At 45.3% G+C, this 19,853-nt stretch overlaps 1 protein-coding gene across 2 annotated transcripts; it reads right to left on the minus strand.

Moving 5' to 3' along the window:
* Window positions 1–8,015: 8,015 nt before the first annotated feature.
* LOC146865732 (uncharacterized) lies at window positions 8,016–19,387 on the minus strand. 2 transcript variants are annotated; one of them, XM_085632584.1, is made up of 5 exons: window positions 19,134–19,387; window positions 16,527–16,578; window positions 16,325–16,423; window positions 16,024–16,164; window positions 8,016–15,811 (listed from the first exon to the last, which is right to left on the minus strand). In XM_085632584.1, the coding sequence occupies exon 5, from the start codon at window positions 12,025–12,027 to the stop codon at window positions 11,116–11,118; it is 912 nt and encodes a 303-aa protein (XP_085488710.1). In that variant the 5' UTR covers window positions 12,028–15,811; window positions 16,024–16,164; window positions 16,325–16,423; window positions 16,527–16,578; window positions 19,134–19,387; the 3' UTR covers window positions 8,016–11,115. The 2 variants fall into 2 exon arrangements, with proteins under 2 accessions (XP_085488710.1, XP_085488711.1); XM_085632585.1 differs by having other exon boundaries at window positions 11,479–15,811.
* Between the last annotated feature and the right edge of the window lie 466 nt (window positions 19,388–19,853).

The following is a 19,853-nucleotide window of genomic DNA, read 5'->3' on the forward strand; positions in this document are numbered from 1 at the left end:
TTCTTCTCTCTCTCTCCTCCTCTATTCTTTTCTCTCTCTCTCTCTCTCTCTCTCTCCCTCTCTCTCTCCATCACTCTCTCTCCGACCTTTGATGTGCGCAGGACACACCTTCTCATCATGATTTTTGTCTTGCAGGCTGTGACCTACGGATTGTCCCGAGGGGAGCCGCCATGTGTCTTGATTTCATTTCAGTGTTCATGTTAATAAAGTTTCATTTGTTGCTTCGAAAGTGAATGTGTGATGCTCATTTTTGTGATGACACATGCATGTCACCAGTTGTGATTGTGCGACATCAAGCATATTATTCTGGACGTGTTTAGGTGTAGCTGATGTGTCATGTCTTTTGTCGGGGGTGCTGGGGAGGGGGGGTCCTGGGGGTGGTGGCGGCGGGTGTTGTTGCCCTTTTGGCCCTCCACGCTGCATGTTCAGTTGCCTGGGTGCATCTGTTGCCCTTCCGATGTGGCTGTGGGCTGTGGTCCCTTTAGTGGTGCAGGTTGTGGTCCGACTTTGCACCAGGTCAGAGCAGGTTTTATTTTCCTGCTGCTAACGCGACTTATCGCCTGTTTTGTTTCCTTATCGCAGTTCTGGCTGATCATTGTGAATGTTGTGGAGTGGTGTCGCGGCTTTAGGCATGGGAATGCCTACTCTGCATCTCATTAGCGATAGTTGCGGGGGTCATCGGTGGCGATGATTTTGCGGCTGCTATCGTGGGTAAACTGGTGATGTGGGCTGTTTACACCAGCTTGTGATTAGGGCGATAAGTTTATCGCTACTTTGGCTGCGATAAAGTGCTGTTAACTCTGCGATAGATCCTTGTGAATTTCCCCCTAGTTTGCCATTGCAATTTGAAACTCTTGTCTCCTTCCTTCTTTAGTTGTCAGCACCAGGACGCCCTGGTTGGGTAGCTGGGCCCCTTATAAACTAATATAGGCGGCGGAATGATAACACCAAACAATGGTCAGCAGTCTGAGGTCAGAGAGAAATGCTCCTCTGGGTGAAGCCAAAGCCCACTCTCTATATTTTGAAAAACTTTTAACAATAGATCTTGCAGTTAACTGCTCTGTTAAGCCAAATTAAAAATGGGAGAAGAAAGTAGGGATACCTTTACTCATCATGCGTGTCCCCAAAAGTGACAGGTGCCACGCCCCCTTCCCTGTGTCACCAAAAGTGACAGGTGTCAAACCCCTTCGCTGTGTCCCCAAAAGTGACAGGTGCCAAACCCCATGATCGATGTGAGTGCCCCCCTTTGAGCCATGGGGCGGTGTTACGTGGGGCGGTGCTACTTTTGGAGGCCTCAGTGCCCTATGATGGAGGCTGGACATGTTGTGATGTAGAGGTGCACGCCCCTTTTAGGGGTTGTTTAGGATACATATAAGGCCTCCTTAAGAGCTTTGTACAGCAAGTTGGCGCTTGAATACGAAAAGGTTCCCATAGCAAAATGAAGAGATAAAACCCGCTCGTGAAAAGGCCCATGTGGGGTGGAGGCCAACCAACTATCGATAGATATTACCGCAGCTTATCACCCCTGGTAATGGACGAGGATGCTCAACAAGAATCACCTAAGGATATGGTTTGCGATGTTACAGGTTTTGGCGATGACCAGTGTCGGCATATGGAAGCACATAGTCTCAAGGATTGCGTATGCCGGATGTCACCTATCAAGGTTGGTAGCATCGGAAGTGTGGACTTTTGTGATGGCAGCGAGTATGAGGGATTCAGCTTCGTGGAGCTGGGCGATTTGGAAGATACGATAGTTCCACCTAGCTCGCCCGTCTATGAAGACATGGGTTTTCAGGAGGATACGTCTCCGGAGAAGGTAGTTGAGAAACAGCCGGGTACAAGCATCGAAGATGATGGGGCAACGCAGGACATTAGCGACTCTCAAGATTTCAGAGCCACCGCAAAGGGCTGTAAAAATGCAGAGGTTAGTAAAAAAAAAAATGAAAAAAAAAAAGTTGTGAGCATACGGTTACATAATGATGTCTTTTTATTTCTTCAACTAATGGAGGGTCAATCTTTCTTCTTTTGAACCTAGAGAGCAACTGCAGCAGGATGCACATACTTCATAAAACACTATGGGGAAGAAGCTGGAGCACATCCTAAATCCCCCGACTGTGAAGACATGGTTTTTCTGGAGGAAGCGACTCCTGAGAAGGTTGTTGTGCAACAGCCTGGTACAAGCGTTGAAGATGATGGGGCATCGCAGGACATTAATGACTCTCAAGATTTCAGAGCAGCCGCAGAGGGCGGTGAAAATATTGAAGTTAGTAAAAAAAATATATATATGTTATGAACAGGCAGTTACATAATGATGTATTTTATTTCTTCAAATGAACTAACGGCTTGTCAATCTTTCTTCTTTTTTGACCCTAGGGAGCAACCCCAAAAAGAACTGATGCCGTGGAGCCTCCTACAAAAGCAGACAGCGTAAATTTTTATTGTCTATGTTGTGCAAAACAGACTGAAAGTTCCACAAGACAAAGTACAGATGTTCCCGTGAAGCGTGACTATGTCTCTAAGAGCGTCGCTGATGTAAAAGAAATTCAAGTAGTATTCCAAGATGGCATAATGGCTGTTAAGGGTTTCGCAGTGGCTGTGATACAAGCTTGTGTCAAACATGACTATTACGGCCTTTGTCATGGGCATCAAATGAATGATCCTCAGCAGGCAGTGCATGAGTGTCTGGCCAATGCATACAGAGATCGAGTAATCCGCTATATATGTAGTTTGTTGGACCCGTTCAAGGTGTATAAACTGCTAAGGGTGGTGTACGGGATGTCAGTTGAAAAGAAATATGTTCACCCGGAGATGCTGAAGCTCTTGACAGCGACACTCGAGGAAACCCAACATGCCCACTACCCTAGCTTAAAACTGCTGTGTATGCAGGGTTTGTGTGTGGCTTCTGATAGAAAGATGATAGAAAGACTCGTAGAAAGGCGTATGTGTAAGCTGTATCTAAAAAATAGAAGAATAGGGTCTCTGGCCCCTCGAAGACTATTTTAAATAAATAAGGTCTTACTTAATGGGACATGATAGCTTGTATTTAGAACAAACTAGCGGAATGTTACACCGCATGGTGGTTGTGTGTTAAACCGTACTTATGACGTTACTGTGAAAAGTGTAAAGTACATTATGTTTATGTTTTGTTAATATTCTTTACTTTTAATAAAAGGCTCTCGTGCAAAACACTTGTCATTCATTGCCTGCTGTGTAGAGGGTGATAACATGCAGGGGGAGCTGTTAAGAAAACTTTATTATGATACACATGGAATTGGTAGCTTTGGAAGCACCGAAGCTCTATATAGAAGGGCTGTCGATGAAAACAAACCTGTAAGCAGAGACCTGGTGAAGACCTGGTTATCAGGAGAGGAGGCGTATTCACTACATAGACCAGCCAGAAGACGTTTTAAGAGACGCCCTACAATCGTTAATGCGCAATTAGACTATCAATGTCAGACGGATATCATCAGCCTTTAAGATTTAGCAAAATATAACAACGGAGCTCATTATATATTAACCGTCATAGACGTACTGTCCAAGTATGCCTACGCAGAAGCACTGCGCGATAAAACTGGGACTAGCGTCACGGCCGCTTTTAAAGCCATCTTCGAGAAGGGTCGAATTCCTCAAAAACTACAAACAGACGCCGGTAAAGAATTCTTAAACAATACATTTCAGAAATTATTAAAGCACCATGGAGTTCAACATTTTGTAACACACACAGAGGTAAAAGCAGCGGTTGTAGAACGGTTTAACAGAACTTTAAAGTCTAAGATGTGGAGGTATTTTACGGCCCACAACACCTACAGATACGTTGATGTTCTACAAGCTTTTTTAGCTGTATATAATGCCAGCTATCACAGGACCATCAAAACTGCGCCCGTAGAGGTAAAACCTAGTAATTCCTTAAGTGTTTGGAGAACAGTATATGGACGTAATTTCGCTACAAAGGTGAAGAAGCCTATTTTTAAAAAAGGTGATCACGTAAGGATTTCAAAATTGAAAGGTGTCTTTACGAAGGGCTACCAACAGACTTTTAGCGACAAAATATTTATAGTGGAAAGTGTGGAGCTTAAAGAAGGGATGTATATTTACAGGTTAAAGGACTACGATGGGGAAGCGGTATCGGGGGTCTTTTACAAGGAAGAGTTACAAAGGATACCCGATAACCCGCAGAGGGTGTATAGGGTCGAAAAGATTCTGAAAAGGAAAGGTAGAGGCGCTAATAGTCAGGCATATGTCAAATGGCGGGGATGGCCGGAGAAATTTAACAGTTGGGTGTTGGCCAGCTCCCTGAAGGGTGTGTGAGATGAGGACCGTCTAAAAGCTGCTGTTAAGATGGAGACAGCCCCCTTTTATATCACCCTGCCGTCCAACGCTTCTAAAGATATGTTCCCCGACAACCAGATTTCTAATTATATCGTGAAATTGGCTAAGCCTGTGGACCTGAAAGGGGATTGGGAGGTAGCCCTAACTAGGGGCGGGCGGAATTTGCGTAATCGCGTTACGCAAACCTCCGCGAAACGGTAAAAAATCTCCGCGAACACGCAGAAATTCCGCGAACACGCGGAATTGCTTGTTCGCGATGCTTTTTTCCTGTTCACAATCGCTGTTTGCGTGCTCGGGGAGAAATATCTCGCGAACACGCATTTTGAGAACGCAAACAAGCAAAAATTTCGCGAAGTCGCGGAAAGCGGAATTTTGGGCAATTTCGCGTTCTCCGCAGAACGCGAAATTACCCATATTCTGCAAATTCCGCGAATGGAACGGAATTTACCGCCCAGGCCTAGCCCTAACCGAGATCCAGTACCCTAGAACATGGAATACATTTACACAGAGCGAGGCCAAGTTTTACTTAAAGCAGGAGCAGGACCCTGTGAGCATGCACGAGAGCATCCCCTACGGCTACTACCCAAATGTTCTAAGTGTTGTCGACGCCATCAACAAAGCCATATGTACCATTGAAACATATACGAATACGCAGCTGTCACTAGATCGCGTCAGAAGGAAGGTGTTTCTTAAAGCCCCAAGTCGCACCATGACGTTTAATTGCTCAGGTAAATTAGGAAGAGTTTAGGGACAGTACAGAATGCGAAAAGTCCGAACGAACCGGATCACACATGCCCTGATATTAACAGCGGGTTCTACACGCTCTACGTGTATAGCGATATTGTGGAGGCCCAGAGGATCGGCGATAGTTACTCACCGTTGTTAAGATGGGTCCATGTACAGGGTGAAAATAATACAATGGTCAATATTCAATTCAACAAACCAGACTACATCGCAGTCTCTAAAAACCATTTTGACACTATTTCAATTATGATCTTCGATAACCAGTCAGATCCTGTGTCCTTTAAATACGGGAAAGTTATTGTTAAGCTTCATTTAAGACCTAGACGCAACAGAAGCTATTAAGCAGGCATCATGGTGGTTGTGAAAACATACGGGGACCCTTCTATGTACAGGGACTATTACCGAAACCAGGCCAGATATGGAGGCCCTCCGTACTTTCAAGGGTCACCTGTTATGTACGGGGCTGGTCTAGGAGGTTTCTTCCGCAGTCTGTTTAGAAGAGCTATGAGAAAAGGCTATGAAATTGTAAAACCGCATGTTAAAGCGGCGGCTACGAACATTGCCCAGGACATTGTAGGGTCTGTTACTTCAGCGGTTGCCGAACGCATGAACAAACAGCCGCAAGAAGGCGCGGGCTTGGTGTACAAACCACGAACGCTTGTTAAAAGAAAGAGCCGCGCATCGAGACGCAGAGGACCACCGACCCCCTATAAAAAAAGGAGGAGTTCTTCAAAACGCACTCAGAAAAGAAAAACCCCAAGACGGAAGAGAACTTCAAAGAAGAAGAGATCCGCCGCTAGAGTAAATATTTTTTAAAGCGGAGCAAAATAAAGCATGGCCTTCGTACACTGTGCATCGGGCGAGTGCGCCAAATCTGAGTTAGACTTATTTACTCTAAAGCCCACGCAGACAAGCATCGAAAACAGCTTCTTCATGGAGGTATCGCCTTTAGCAGCTTTGACGCCTCTGGCTCCTATAGAGTTTTATGTATCAGGGTCCACGGATATGTATTTGGATCTCAACAATACGCTACTCCATCTTATGTGTAAAATCGTAAAAGCAGATGGAGCCGATATAGCAGCAGATGCTAATGTGGCGACGATCGCTTACCCCCTAGCAACCATATTTAATCAGGTGGACATCACCCTGGGTGATCGGCTCATCACACAGAGCGATAACATGTACGCCTATAGAGCATACCTCGAGAGTATTCTAAATTACAGTAGCGATGCCCTTGACACGCAGCTTTCAGCGGGACTCTTCTACAAGGACACAGACGGCCAGTTTGAAGCCAAGGAGTTGGACGGTGACAATCAGGGTTTTGTAAAAAGAGCCAGCTTTGCGGGGGGCAGTCGCCAATTTGACCTTCTGGGACGCATACATTCTGACCTCTTCTTCCAAGATAAGCTGCTCATCAACGGAATTGATCTTAAGATCAAACTCACGCGCAACAAGGACACATTCTGCCTCATCAGCGGGGATGCAGAACACTATAAGCTAGACATACTGTCAGCGAGTCTGTTTGTAAAGCGGGTGAAAGTGTCCCCAAGCGTCAGACTCGCCCACGCAGGCGCTTTGCAAATACCAAACGCCAAGTACGCTGTGGAAAGAGTAGCTCTGAAGGTATTCAGCATCCCTGCGGGTACATGTTTAACTCAGCAGCAGAATTTATTTATGGGACAGCTACCAAAGCTTATCATCATAGGGTTTGTGGACAATACAGCTTTTAGCGGCGTCTATGGTTCAAACCCCTTCAATTTTAAGCACTACAACATCAACTACGTGGCGCTGGTCCATGAGGGCATCGTGATTCCTGCAAAACCCTACACACCCAGTTTTAGAACCTCAAACTACATCAGGGAATACCTGGGGCTGGTCTCGATAACAGGGAAGCATCTGCGGGACTGCGGTGTAGCTGTGACAAGAGAAGGCTATGGGGCCGGATACACGCTATTCACATTCGACCTGACTCCTGACATGGAAGATGGTGATCACTATAACCTGGTCAAAAACGGCAATCTAAAAGCTGAAATACGTTTTAACGATCCTCTAACTACGAATGTGAACATGGTCGTATTCTCGGTATTTGACAGCATCATTCAGATCAACCACGCCAGACAGATTTTGTTTGACTATCTTTAAAAGTTTGTGAAATGGACACTGTACAGATACGTAACTTCTTAAACAGACATAAATACGCTAGGAAATACTTTTTAGGTGTTTTCCCTAGCGATGAACTACCAACTGAAATAGGGTCGGAAAGACCACGCACCCTAGTCTTTAATACAGATCCTCATTACAAGGGTGGAACCCACTGGGCTGCAGTGTTTATAGATAGTGACAAGGTTACGGTGTTTGACAGTACAGCAGAGTTCCCCGAACACAGTATCTATACACAGCCCATATTCAAGTTTGTGAAAAAAGCCTCAGCGAGGGTTGAGTATAACAAGCTAAGAGTCCAGGATTCGTTAGCCATCACATGTGGGGAACACTGTATTTATTTTATCAGTAAAATGTCGGAGGGTGTGGCGTTTAGAAATTTCTTAAATCTATATTCGAGTGACCTTGTTAACAATGACAACATAGTTGTGAAATATGTAAAAGAAAACACAAGGGCATCTGTCAGACCTGCGAAAACAGAATATAACGTTTGTCAAAATTGTAAGGGCCTGTAACATGTGTATGTTTAATGATGAAAGCTTAAAATAAAGTCCTTTTTTAAAACACGCATTCAGAATCTGTATTTCTATGATGCTCCAGACCCCAATAATAAAAAAAAAAAAAAAAAAAAATGTTTTCAAAACACGAGTGAGACGGGCTGAAAAGTTATAAAGTGTTTATTACAAACAGTTATGTAGGTTGCGCAGTACATCGGCATCTATTACTAAAGAAATATATGAAGAAAAATCAGACATGATTACACATGTAATAGGCACATTTTATTCAAAAAGTCTGTAAAAACATTAAGGATGAATCCATGTATGGACTTTGGACAAGGGCCTTTTTCGCCGTACAGACGGCACAAGTGGGGTGCTCCAAGAGGGGGATAGTAGAGGAACGTCTGAGGCGGCCGGTAATGGATGTAGGGTTGTCTTTAAACTTTCAAGCATCCGGCGGTTCTCGTTATTACCCACGAGTGTGGAAGGGATGTTGAGTTCAGCGGATGCTCGTAGAAACTGATCCCAACCTCTAGGAGCATTTTGATGAGTTAGGGGCTTGGGGTGTGTGAGACCTTTGATTAGGTCGTACATGTGTGAACCAGCAACCGGCTGCCCCTTGTAGAGAAATTCACCTTGCTCATTCCACGCTGATAGGTCTTTAGAAGCAGCTAGTTTACTCAGCAACATTTGTGCGGCCCCCCTATGCCTCTGACTTATATTTTTTAGGAGATCATCAAAGATATCCGAGGTCGGGGACGGGGTTGGCTGTGGCTGTTGGGGTTGCGTAGCAGGCACAGGCATTGCTGGCTGTTCAGAGTCCGGGGTATATAAAGTTAGCTTATTTTTTTCGGTATCCCACTGCCTGTAGTAGCTTAGACATTTTTTAAGGGTGCTGGTGTAAAGGGTAGCCTTGTCGTACGTGTTTAGATCCGTCCGGTTCAAAATGTCTTTAATTTCAGCATCCATGCGTAGAGTCTCGTTTCGACGTATGTCCCAGGCATTGTCCGTAGACGAGCCCAGTTTCTCCATCTGTTGTCTAGGAACCAAATACATCTTTGAGGCATGCTCCATCACAGTCCTGATAGGAGGTTTGAAATTATGGGTATAGCTATGCCCAGCAATGAACCTATAAAACCCCCAGACTGTTTCACCAGTTTCTTCTTGGTGATGAGTGAGGCCCTTTTATTACTGAGCTTCTTGATAAGATGGCGCTTCTTCTTCAACACTTGTAACTGGCTCTTTGATATAGGGACGTTGCCTTTTAAGGTGTTTAGAGCTATTTCTGAAATGGCAGCCACTAAATCGTCAGAAGCAGCGCAGAGGAGGTTCTTTCTGTGCTGGGGACTGGCTGTTACCAACATTTTCAGGAGGGCCAAATTGCGGCGTAGGCGGTCAGGCATGGTCGGCACCTTGGTTATAGGGGCAGGGACTACAAATGTCATTAAAGGTCTTCAGCAATGCTTTTTATAGGCTCGGGACTTAGTCTTTGGGGTGTAAGCGACTGGGAGATCAGGGGGAAAAATATCGGCCCTCAGTCTTTAGTCCTCTAGAGTGTTATTTTTTAAGTCGGCCAGCAGGTAGCCATGGGGTTTTGATGTAGCATCGTTAAAGGCCTCCATGAAGAAGTGTGTGTTTCCCGGGTACATCTGCTTAGCTATGACAGATATTTGCTGTTTGTCACGGGGATTTTTAAATAAAACAAGGTATGAGGCGTTGAGTGCTATAGAGCGACTGTTCTTACCCTTGTAAAATAAGTTCTGCACAATGTAGCATATGCTTAGATTGCGATGGTGTGAATATTGCGTAAAAGCTCGCTCTAGCTCAGGATGATCACCACCTTCACGCATAAGGTCATCGACAATTACCATGTTTACAAGGGTCGGGGGTAGCAGCTCATCATCGTTGAGCTTATCGGGTATACCTTCTATAAATCTGATATGAGGGAAGCTGCGGGACAGGTCTGTATAAAGATCTTGCCAGCCCGAATAAAGCCACACAATGTTATTAGGTGTTTAGGATAAAGCACCTGCAGCATTTTCCAAGAGCTTTTTTATAAAGTAGCTTTTACCGCAGTTTGAGGGCCCTGCTAACACGCAGGAGAACGGATGCTGTAATCTGGTGTCCATTGTGCTGTTGGTGTCCTCTCTAATGCGCCTAATAACCATACTGCAGTGTTTTATAGTCCGTAGTCAGGACCCTTTTGTCAAAAACAACGCGTAAGGTTTTATGTAGGGGCTGTGTTGTAATTTCCCACTTCTTTTTGGATCTGACTATGCAGGGTTGGTTAACAACTATGGTTCTATCATTTTTTTGATCGGCCGATGCAGAGTATTCTTGCACCAGATCCTTCAGACTGTCAAAATTTATTTTAGGGTATTGCTGACGTTTAAGGTTATACCTTTGACCTTCATGCACACTTTGTTGTTGTTAGTTTTATACGAGTATGTCTTAGGCCCGGCCGATGTATATTCTATTATGTGCTCATCCTTATCAAGCTCACTGGTCAAATTACCTAGATAATCCCCAAGAGGTGGATCTTCATCCCCCGGTTTACTCAGAAAAATCACAGAGTCGGTGTCATGATACAGGCAGCGGTCCTGGAGTTTGTCCATAACCCCGTAAAGCTCTAGACGGGCGTGTGCAGTCGTGAAGCATGCTATGAAGATGTTTATGTTGTTACACGTTGTGGGGTACTCCTCTGTGTATTTCCAGCACACAGCAGCGGTCTCGTCATCGATAAACTCGCAGCTGGACACCTCGTAACAAGGCGCAAAAAGGTACTTAAACAGTTCATCAGGATCTGTTATTAAGGTCGTATTTGACATGTTTCTACGCTGTGCGAATTTTCCCCATAAGGAGTTGAGGCAGAGTTTGGCTAACTGTCTGCGGGCAGGGTTGACCTCTATCAAATGGGGTCGTAAACGTATACCCTCGTGCGTATGGTAGTCATCGATGTATTTCTGTTTTGCATCGTGACTAGTACACCAATCGGGATATCCCGAGGCCTCCTGTTTGTCTCTGAGAAACAAATTAATGTAGCGTGAAAAGAGACAGGTCGTGGTCCTCTTAAAATGCCACACCTCGTGTACTCTCCCGAGTCTGAAGCCTTTCTCTAAGGCAGCTAGGACCTCGATGCTGCACCAGGTTCCTGTGAGCATCCTTTGTTATTCGGTGTGACTACAAACACCGACCTCTTTAAAAACGGTGCATGTTCGACAGAGGGGGAACATCAGCTTACCATCGACTCTGTATGGTAACACTGGAAAGTAAAGCTGCCTTGGAGGATAGATTTCACATTTGACTAGCCCAAAGTATTCGGAAAGGGGCTTAAAGTCTCTATGTATGATGGTAGGGTGTCCTAAGGGGTATACCTTCATTTTGTTTACAAATGGGTACAGACTGGTGAAATCATAATAGTGTATTTTCTCACCCTCACCAGCGGCCCTGTACAGCTGTATGGCATTTGTTCGCCCCCGAATAAGGCTTCGCGGGGTTCCAGAGGTTGTGGTAAATCACGACTCTGAAGGAAAGAGCGGAGCTCTGTGTCGGTTGTTAGCATATCTAACCACTCATGCTCCCATAGGACTCTCATCGCAAAGCCACATTTTTCTATATACTGGGCCCTCCTCAGAGTACGTCTGTGTAAGTGTTCAAATTTGGCACCCATCAGTCTGTTAAATTTGTGGGGCTTGTAACACCGAGGACAGCCGTGGTAAAAACAGCCGTTGTATTCAAAGGCCGTCGGCACTCCCTTAATTACAGCGTACCCATCCAGGTAATAGGGACCCAGGCGGTATTCACCACCTTGTAAGGCGTGTTGAATATGTATGTCTTCCTTCTCAGAGACATGCATGAGCCATTGGATAGACGGGGTTGAATAACGTTTCTGTTTACCGTTATAGAGGTCTGGCGGCACTAGAGCGATACTTTTTGGTCTTAAAAACATGTGTTTGTAGATGGACATACACATGGAGGCCAATGTGATGTTTTGAAAAGGGTCTATGTATTCAACAGCCTTTGTCATTTGAGGTGCCTTGGGTTTCAAGACCCTGACTTTCTTAGTCATTTTAGGAGCCTTGGGTTTCAAGACTGTGACTTTCTTATTCATGGCCACCACAACATCTCTGAAGAGGTTGCAGGCCTGTCGCAGGATCAATACATCGGCCTGACAATAGGCTTTCAACTCGGTTTGAAAATGAAACTCCTTTTCACGGTTTTCAGAGTACCATTGTAGAAAGCTCTCTTTCTCAACAGGCATCATATAATCAACCCCGTAGCTGTCCGGAGGCGGCATGGGCCCCACATAATTCTGGTTCGCCCAGGTGTTAAAAAAGTGTGGAAAATAACCTTTTCACCCGGGGAAACCAAAGGCTTTTGGCAGCTTGCTCAATTTCATGGGTAGGAAATTCAGGGTATCTATGAACCTTATTTGTAACTGGTCAGCCATTAACAACATCAGCTTGGAACCTTGAGTGATAAGTTCTACTTGAACCTTTTCACGAATCATATTCTGTAAAATAAAGAATGAATCTTATGCTTTTGAGTTATGGGCCAGCATGGTATACCCTTTGAATTTGGTCTGGATGAATGTATTAAGGAAATCACGAACGCACGTTCGCCCCTCAAACTCCCAGCAGTCATCAGAATTTAGATGGTGGGCATAAATAGTTAGGTTGGTGAACCCCCGTCTCTTGTGTGCACTCTATATCAAAAACGATGTAATCTTCTGTTTTGGTCTGGGGTCTGCCTTTAACCATGTGACATTGGTGTACAAATCCTACCCTACATGGAATCTGACACCTTGGACATTTCATGCCTTTGCATTTGTGATCTGTCGACACATACCGGCCGCACTCTTGGCAGTCCATTTTAGGGTTGCATTTAACAGCTTGGAGGTGTATGCGTAACCAAGCTTGCGAGCGACAAAACATTTTGCAGTTATGACACAGCACCTTTAGGGCGGCGTCTACGACGCAACCATCCCTCTGACACATCTTACAATGTATTTCACACTGATGATGTGTCTTAGTGTTGTATATATGGTCGCAATGTGTGCACACGTACTTGACCCCCAGAAAACTTTTAAGGTTCAAGATACCGTAAAAGTGATTTTCGTGGTGAAGGACATATACGGTCTTGTTTTTCACACGTTCCCCGGTTGTAAAGTACTTCCAAGAACCATTGTGATAAAGAACTTTCACCGTAACGGCGAAATAGTTCTCAAAAAGACCTATGTCGCCAAAGCCGACCATGCGGTCTGGAGGTATTTCAAGAACCTCATGGGCTTCAGCCGCTCTAGACAGGATGACAGCGTCGGAGGTGTTGCGTCCCATCAGCAACCCCACGATGCTGGCCGCCAGACATGTGTTGACTGCTCCGTTGTTAAAGTTGAGCAACCAACGTTGTTTCTTACCAATTATCTTGCTGTATAGGACGCTCTTTAAAGGCCTGGAAACACCCCCCTCACGACCCCGTACAATGAGGGCTATGACTCTGAAAGTGCCATAGGCGACTAGTTCAGCCTTACTCTGCAAGAGCCTCGAGAGGTTTTCTAGAAATTCCACTGCATCAAACACATCAAGGGATCTTCGCTTGGTGAACAAAGGACTGTCAATACCTTGCCCCTGGAAGCGTAGCTGGAAATATCATTAGGACCCACATCGCGTAACAACCGTTCTATGATGTTTGCACAGCCTGATGTATGGCTAAAAGCCCATGCGTGGAGGACGTTATCTGATGTAGGTTCATAAACCTAAACTCCTCATAGTGTTCTATAGCGTTAAATCTCTCTACAGTACGACTGTAGCTTCTAACGCTCTCTAAGAACACATCCTCTGAATCCTCATCTTGATGAATCTGACTTATGGGGGAGTTTGCTGCTGTATCATTTTGGGAATTCTGGTTTAGCCCCTGCTCTGGGTTTCTTTTAAGCGTCCGTGTAGCGCATATTCTGGCTTTCTTTAGTTTGCTTATTAAAAGCCTGCGCTGCTTAGAGCTATTGGCCCACTTTTGTTTTTTACGGGACCATACTTTTCTAGGTAGCATACCCCATCCTATCTGCGCTGTATGATTTGTGTCGGTTGGCGACATGCTCATAGAGGTCTCTGCTACAGACCCACCCCTAGGCCCTTCTGTGTGTTCCTGCTCTTGGTGTGTTGTTGCTCTACCCCCTGATCCCTTCACTTGTACCCCCCTAGAACGGTTCTCTTCTGAAGTTATGTAATGTAGGGTGTCTGTTAATGGTGTATGTGATTCAGGCATTGTTTGTGAAAATGTGTGCCTTTGTTCGGGGGGTTCCCTGTACTTTTTACGCTTGAGCAAGCGTAAGAAACGCAGGGATTTTGTCAGCACCGTATGGACCTTATTGCTATATTTATATTTGTGCTTACTTTTATTAAGACCCGTGGTATGATGGTTCTTTAGGGGTCTACGCAAATCTAGTCACGAGAGGATACTCCATATGTCGGCCAATGTTGTTTGGCATGTTTGTAGGATCACCCTTTTACACTTGTCAACCATTTTCAGTATCTTTCTCTGCGCCTCCAGACCTGTCCCATCGCCGCTTGCGCACCCCCCTAGTTTTAAAGTGGCGGTGTTCGCCCGGCGTTTTAAATTTCTGACCGCCATCTGTATGTCTTTCACATGGGCCCCTAGTACCTCTTTAGGGTTTACCGAATCATATTGCGGCGGATTAGGGATGAATACAGCGTTTGGTTCTACAACTGCCTGTAACACCCCAGGATCATCTACCGCTCCGTCCGCCACAACAACCTTCTGTAACTGAGGGACCGGGGGGATCATAGACATAGGGTCCCAGTGCGAACAACCCGGGATGGCCATGGCCGGGTCCTCACTCAATATGCCCTCCAAACCCTGATTTGTACAATCGTCCCAGCCCGTACTATTATCGAATACGGCCTCCAAATCCTGATTCGACCATTCGCCCCAACATGTACTGTTATCACCGTATATTGCTGGTGATGATGTGTGGTTTAAACATACCCGCGGGACTGGTTGGGTCATACGCACATGGAGGTATGATAGGTAACATAAGGGTTGGAGAGTTTAAATGGTCGTCAAAATAATCTAGGGCCCTATCGGCTAAGGAATTGTCGGTGTTGTTGGAGGGTGAATGTTTAACATCCGTATACAGATCCCCATTGTACGCTTTAGAAGGACCTTTGTGCACTGCTTCTGAGGTTCTATCAAGTGTGTCTATCAGCCCTGTCAAAGCCTTGAGACATCCGCTGCCACCAATATAAGGGGGTCCTGAGGGTTGAGCATTTTCAGGCTCTGAGTTTCTAAGACCCTCAGGCATGATTATAGCCGGTTTTGGGGTTTGGTCTAGGTTGAACCCCTCTATAGATGTTGTTAGTTTATTTGAAACTATAGAGGGTTTCAGGGTGTGGTGTAAGGGGCTCTGCTGTTTCCACTTGTAACGCCTGTACCCCCTGCTTCTTCTTCAGATACTTTCTTGAGAGGCGATTCACTGTAGGGGGTTGGGTCTGTACCAGATCTTCTACTACTACCGTCACAGCCGCGGGCTCATTAGAGATCAGGGTTGTAGAGGGTTCATTCACAGATGTCACAATATTTTTTAATGAAAGATCTAGAGGCATAGTTTGGGGCTCAGGGACCACAGGTTCCATCTTGAGGTCCAAAGGGCCTGCTTGGGACTCCGGGACCACAGATATCTTCTTGAGGTATAAAGGACCTTGTTGGGGTTCCTGAGCCCTCTGCTTATTGTTAAGGGTGGATTTGCACTTTTACAACGAACAGGCATTACGTTGTCGGGGCTTGTAAACACGTCGCAGTTGTTTTCCCCCACCCTTTGTAGAATAGACATGCCTGTAGTAGTGTTCAACATTTTGACAGAGGGCTTGATTTGGCATTTCACAGCAGTGTCTGTTCTCTTTTGTATGTGCGTGTAGTATGTGCAGAGTTGTCCTGGTGCACACGCCTACTCACATCTTTCGCTGCCGGCTCTGCATTCTGAACTGTCTTTGTTATGGCCATTAAAGGTTTCGCAGACTTCCTGACCTTACACGAATCTTTTCCAAGGTTCTTTTGAACGGCTCCTAGAATGTAAGATAAAAATATATATATATATATTAGAAAAAAATAAAGAACGTGTATAAGATGTTTACACTACCCACAGACATCCCCGTACATTAATTTCTACACGACCCCCTTTATACAAACCCTACTACACGTCGATGCCACCTACTACTGGAGAGAATAAAATACAAAGAGTTCTTTTTTTTTTTTCGCACCCTTTTGTAAAACACACCTTTTAGAGGTCTTTTGCCAGCTCCTTTCTTTGTCACCGGTCCATTTTCAGATGTTGAAGATTTCCTTTTTAGCTGTTTTTCTTTTGTAGGCTGTGCAGCGTCTTGCAAAGCGGCGCCGGTCGTGAATGACTCTGAGGACCCTGCAAAGATAAACAATAATTAAATTTACGGTATAAACAAGACCTTAGCAGTCCCTTTTGAGGAGCCCTTCTACAGTACGCCACTGGGGGCTTTAGTCTAACAAAGTCTAAGTCTTAGGCAGTTTAAAGAACATGGCTTTTTTTTATTTTTTTTATTTACCTGAAAGAACCACTGTATCCTGCACCCTCTGTGACGCGTCTTTAGACCCCAGGTACTGCTTTATATCATCAGGATTTTGCTGTACGTCGGTATCATAATCTATAAAAACATACATATACACGAATACCATTAGAAAAGCAGAGCTACTGAGACAATGGTGTACAAAACCTACTGAGAACTACGCAACTCTAAATACATATACCTGCTTGCAGGGCTATCATTTCTGCGTCGGTGATGGTTATTTCCGGTAAGTCCTGTGTTTAGAGTTAGATAAAAAAAAAAAAAAGCTGCTTAAAACTACACCTCATAAACGATGCATTACCGCTTGTTACATACAGCTTAGAAAAACGCCAATCATAAATTCAAAATTGAAAACATCCTTGCCTTGACATTTAATTTTTTTATGAGAACCTCTGATTCCTCCCCACAAGACCCACCATATCTACACCCATAACCTATATACATATCTATATAATGGTTGTGCAAACGACTGTTGGGAACCTTTTAATAATTCGATGCTTGATATTAGACATTTCACTTATAAACTGCAAGTAACAAAAGTATAGTGCCTAGGAGAAAAACCTGTCACAATTCGACCCTAAATACATTATGCGCAGCATGGTCTACACCATATACACACTCTGGGTTGCATTTAAATGGGCTGCCTGTGTAGAGAAAAAGCACGCATTTTAAAAAGGACTATCTGGGGGAGCGCATAAATATGCATGCTTTTTTTATTAAAAGGCTGACTGGGGCTTGCAACAACATGAGAAAAAACCCTGTGCCACAACACTTAATCTACCTTTGCCTACCTAAAATGAATGTGCGTTTGTGTAACTTAACAGTAGCTCCACAAACAGAGCTTCTAGACCTTCAGGTTGAGTTTGCGCTATATAAAATGGCCCCTAGGAAAATAACAACAAACAAAAAAAAGAAAAACCACAGGGACACTGCTATATGGCCCCTGTGGCTGTCAATCCTTTTTTTAAAAAATTTATTTATTTAAATTTATTTATTATTTTTTTTATTGCCCACACTCATGGGGCTATGGCAGGTTAAATTAACATGGCCCATTTGAGGGGGGGAAAAAAAAAAGAAAAGCTACAGGGACGCTGCTAATATGGTCCCTGTGGTCCTAAATACATTTTTTTTGTTTTTTTAAATTTTATTGCCCGCTTTGTGCACAGCAGCCGGAGCCCCCCACCCGGGAGCTTCCTCGGCGTGGATGGTGCGGTAGGAACTGCCCCTTCAATGACGTCAGGGTGTCCCGGTGACATCACTGAAAGGGCGGGTCCTACCTCAACATCCCCGATGAGGAAGCTTCCTTCTCGCCTACAGCAGCCATCAAGACCCACGTGGGGTCGGAGTGAACAGGGCCCTAGCCCCCAGAGCAGCGCCTTTGGTAAGCGGGCTCTGGGGGCCATGCTTCATTTTTTTTTTTTAAACAAATAGGGCTCGCGAGCCCCAATGCTCCTAAAACCATGCCCGCACAAGCCCTCAGGAGCTCTGCCTGGAGGAGAGCGGACTCCGGGGGCTTAGTTTTAAAAATAAAATCACCCTGGCGCCGCGAGCCTCCCCGCCCGCCCCAAACCCCCACACATCCGCATACAAGTCCCCGGAGCCCCGCACTTGTGCAGCGGGTCCGGGGGCCTTCATTTTTTTTTTTTTTTAAACCGATGCCTCGAACCCCCAACGCCTGCACATGACCCGGAGCCCCGCACTTGGTCAGCGGGCTCCGGGTCTTCATTATTTATTAAATTTCGGGGCAATGAGCCCCATCGCCACACAGCGACGCACAACCCCGGAGCCCCGCACCTGGGCAGTGGGCTTCGGGACTTCATTTTTTAAAACCGAGGCCTCGAGCCCCACACGGCCTCAAAACACGGAGCCCCACACTTGGGACAGCGGGCTCAGGGTATTTTAATTATTTAATGCAGGGACATGCGTCCCACATGCACAAGCTACCCGGAGCCCCGCACAGATCACAGCGGGGTCCGGGAGCTTACATTTTTAAAAAAAAGGGCCTCTCACGCCACACTGCAACCCCCCAAGGCCTCAGGATACCCCAACAACAGCCTCATAGGCGACCCTGAGCGCAGCATGAAGCACAGATGGCTCCGGGGACTTCAATTTTAAAGAAAGAAATCTGAAGCCAATCCCCAGAGCACCGATAGTGGTCAGCGTGCTCTGGGGCCTTTTATTTTGATTTAAATGGGTCAGAAATATGTCGCGCATAGCCCAGAGCCCTCACGGATCTCAGAGGGCTCCGGGAAGGTATCATCATATTCGGACGGCCTCTGACCCACACAGGACTAGCACACAGGTCTCCAGGGACACCTATCGACCATGTGAACAGCCACAACCTGCGCAAGAGACACTGCAGCACCAGCATAGCCATTGGGTAAGTACACATTTGTATTTATTTTGACCTGTATAGAAAGTCTAATATATAGTGTACTCTGACAACCTTACAGTACCCAACAAACTGTTACATGTCTCTAGGATTTTTGTAAAATATATGATTACCGCTGCACTTAACCTATTCGCACCTCTGTCTTATACACCTTAAACGCAACCCCCCAAAGAAGCATTTAAAATTACACCACATTTCACCTGAATACCTCCAACCTTGTTCACATTAACCATCAGGCCCCCACTCTTTAAACATTATTTAAAGCACTGTAAATACCGTCCTACATTGCGCTAAAAACCTTTTAAAATGCAGCCTTCACCTTAAATGCATAGCCACCAATACTTTAAATAAAAACCTTAAACATGCCACATTGTGCCATCCCCCCATTTTACTTACATTCCATAATGTATAGCAGGCGGCGTCAATCTGTGTTAAGTTGTTCTGCTCCATTATTCCTTTTGAATTTCTGAGTTGATCCTGTGCAGCAAAACAATCCACGTAGATCGGTCCACCAAGGCGTTTTTGAATAGCTATGTCTGCTGGTCCCAAAGTATGCTTTTATACCTGTCCTGGCCTGCTAATTAGGTAACCACCCATCATGGAGGTGGGGTTTAGAACCAGGTATTGGGGTCCCTGAGTGGGAAAATTTTCTGACCAATGTACAGCTTATGCTAGATGCCCCCCTTTAACATCTGTTAATTCAACCTGCTGCCGGTCCTGGGTAGAGCTGAGTAATCACCTGTGTTTGACTAAATCTCCTGGGTCGATAAGTGGTCTCAAGTTTAGGGACATGCTGTTTGTCCCGGGTACATTTTCTAATCCGGGCTTTGTGTGCTAGATACACCCCTTAGCAGTGACATCTGTTAATAAACTACTGTCTGCTGAGGGGCTGTCTGCGTAATCAGCTGTGTTTGGGACTCGTTGTCCTGGGAAGGCTGGACCTGGTTGATTAGCGTTTTTTCCCTCTTCTTCGCTTTGCTCTGCACACATTTCTCTTAACATAACCTTAAGGCCCTGATAGCCTTACAATGAACTGCAAGCCTAACATTGCCTAAACCACGGCACAAACCTTCTGCAACATCATCCATCATGTCCCCAAACTTTTTGTACCCAAGC

Source organism: Triturus cristatus, chromosome 2_1, assembly GCF_964204655.1.
Source record: "Triturus cristatus chromosome 2_1, aTriCri1.1, whole genome shotgun sequence".
NCBI lineage: Eukaryota > Metazoa > Chordata > Amphibia > Caudata > Salamandridae > Triturus > Triturus cristatus.